This window comes from Epinephelus moara, unplaced genomic scaffold, assembly GCF_006386435.1.
Source record: "Epinephelus moara isolate mb unplaced genomic scaffold, YSFRI_EMoa_1.0 scaffold3312, whole genome shotgun sequence".
Classification (NCBI taxonomy): Eukaryota; Metazoa; Chordata; class Actinopteri; order Perciformes; family Serranidae; genus Epinephelus; species Epinephelus moara.
Window position 1 is genome coordinate 1 of NW_026080997.1, and position 1,595 is coordinate 1,595.

The 1,595-nt window shown below is 43.9% G+C and overlaps 1 protein-coding gene across 1 annotated transcript; it reads left to right on the forward strand.

Moving 5' to 3' along the window:
- Positions 1–30: 30 nt before the first annotated feature.
- Positions 31–1,389, forward strand: faap24 (FA core complex associated protein 24; the record flags this gene model as incomplete). Its single annotated transcript, XM_050039815.1, has 3 exons — positions 31–186; positions 284–439; positions 827–1,389. Coding segments are annotated over 3 exons (564 nt in total), but the record flags the coding sequence as incomplete, so codon positions are not given.
- Between the last annotated feature and the right edge of the window lie 206 nt (positions 1,390–1,595).

Genomic DNA, 1,595 nt, shown 5'->3' on the forward strand with positions numbered 1-1,595 from the left:
GCCTTGATATAAAGAAAATGCACTCATAAACAAGGTGCTGCAGGTGGAGGTGTGAAAATCCTCTTTGAGAATGAGCTCGGCGTGGCAGATTTCCACCTGCCCAACAAAAGCTGCATCCTCTACGTGTCTGAGTGTGACATCATAGCAGGAAACAGCTACAAGAGGAAACTGGTTCGCTACAGAAATGTGAGTTGAACAAATGAGACAATAGACAAACCAGTTCTGCTAAAAGCTTTCCTGTGTTGTTCAGCCTGACATGAACTGTGTCCCTCCTGTTTTAAAGACCAGCAGCAGTTTCCAGGAGTTGGTGCTGGTGGAGAACACCAGACTCAGTGAGCAGTATTTCTCTGCTGTGCAGAAGTTTGTGGTGTTCGACCTCGGCTTGACTCTGCTGCCAGTCAGCGGGCAGACTGAGGCCTCGCAGCTCATCGCTCAGATCGTGAGTAACGAAGACAAAACAATAAACCTGTAATTCATGTGATGCCGTGATGCCAGTCCACGTGTGCCATGGGATTTTGTGATAACAACACATTATTATTGCAATAGTCAACTGGGCCTATACAAAAAGTTATGAATGCATTTTTATTGTATGTTGCGCACACCCATTTCCTAATAAAGAGGCAAACTTTAATTTGTCTGGTTGTGCCCTCCAGTGGAACCATCCAGTAACACTCTTAGTATATAGGCAAGTGAATACTTTATATATGATGCAGCCAGTCAACTACGTGAACGTGTGGCTAAAAAGTAACAATATCTCCATCTCAAAAGGCAGAAAGCTCTCGTAGCACTACGCCTTGTTGTCTGATGCTGAGTTTTCAACCTCCAGGTTCACGGGGAGGGCAGAGAGAACCCCTTCAGGAGGAGGAGTTCGTCTCGGCTGTTGGACCCGCTGGTCCTGGCGCTGGTGCAGCATGTCCCCGGGGTCGGCAGGGTCAAAGCTATGGCCCTGCTGCAACAATTCTCCAGCATCCAACAGCTCTGCAACGCCACCCCCGCCGAGATGGAGCCCATCGTGGGTCAGGCTGCAGCTCAGCAAATCCACAGCTTCTTCCACAAACCCACCGCTGCCGGAACCTGACGGCTCGACTCTGGGTCATTATTTAGATAAGAAGGTTTGGATTTAATGGTGATGCAGCAGCTCTTTGGCTCACATCATTAACTCTTCTGTACAAACTTTAAAAACAATATTTATTTATTGTTGTCTGACTGAGATATCTCAGTCTGGACCAAAGTGGAGGACTGACAGACAGACATTGCCGTTCACAGATTTCCTCTCTGGCTTTGCTGCTCTGTGTGAGAAATTCTGTTTTGTTTTGTTTTGTTTTGTTTTGTTTTGTTTTGTTGTTTTGCACTGTGCACTTTTGCATCCACAATAAACAAGTCTCAGTCATTTGTAGCATCAGTTGTCCTTTTTTACCTCTTAAATTCTTTCCTTAGTTTATCAGTAATTACGTTTGTGCTTTAGTTTATGAGAAACCTCTCATTGTGCACCAAAAAAACATGAAATTCATCAGTTTTGTTTCTGACTTTCAAAATATAGAAAACTATATATATACTTTATGTCATTTGTTGTACAAATATACAGAAAATAAACA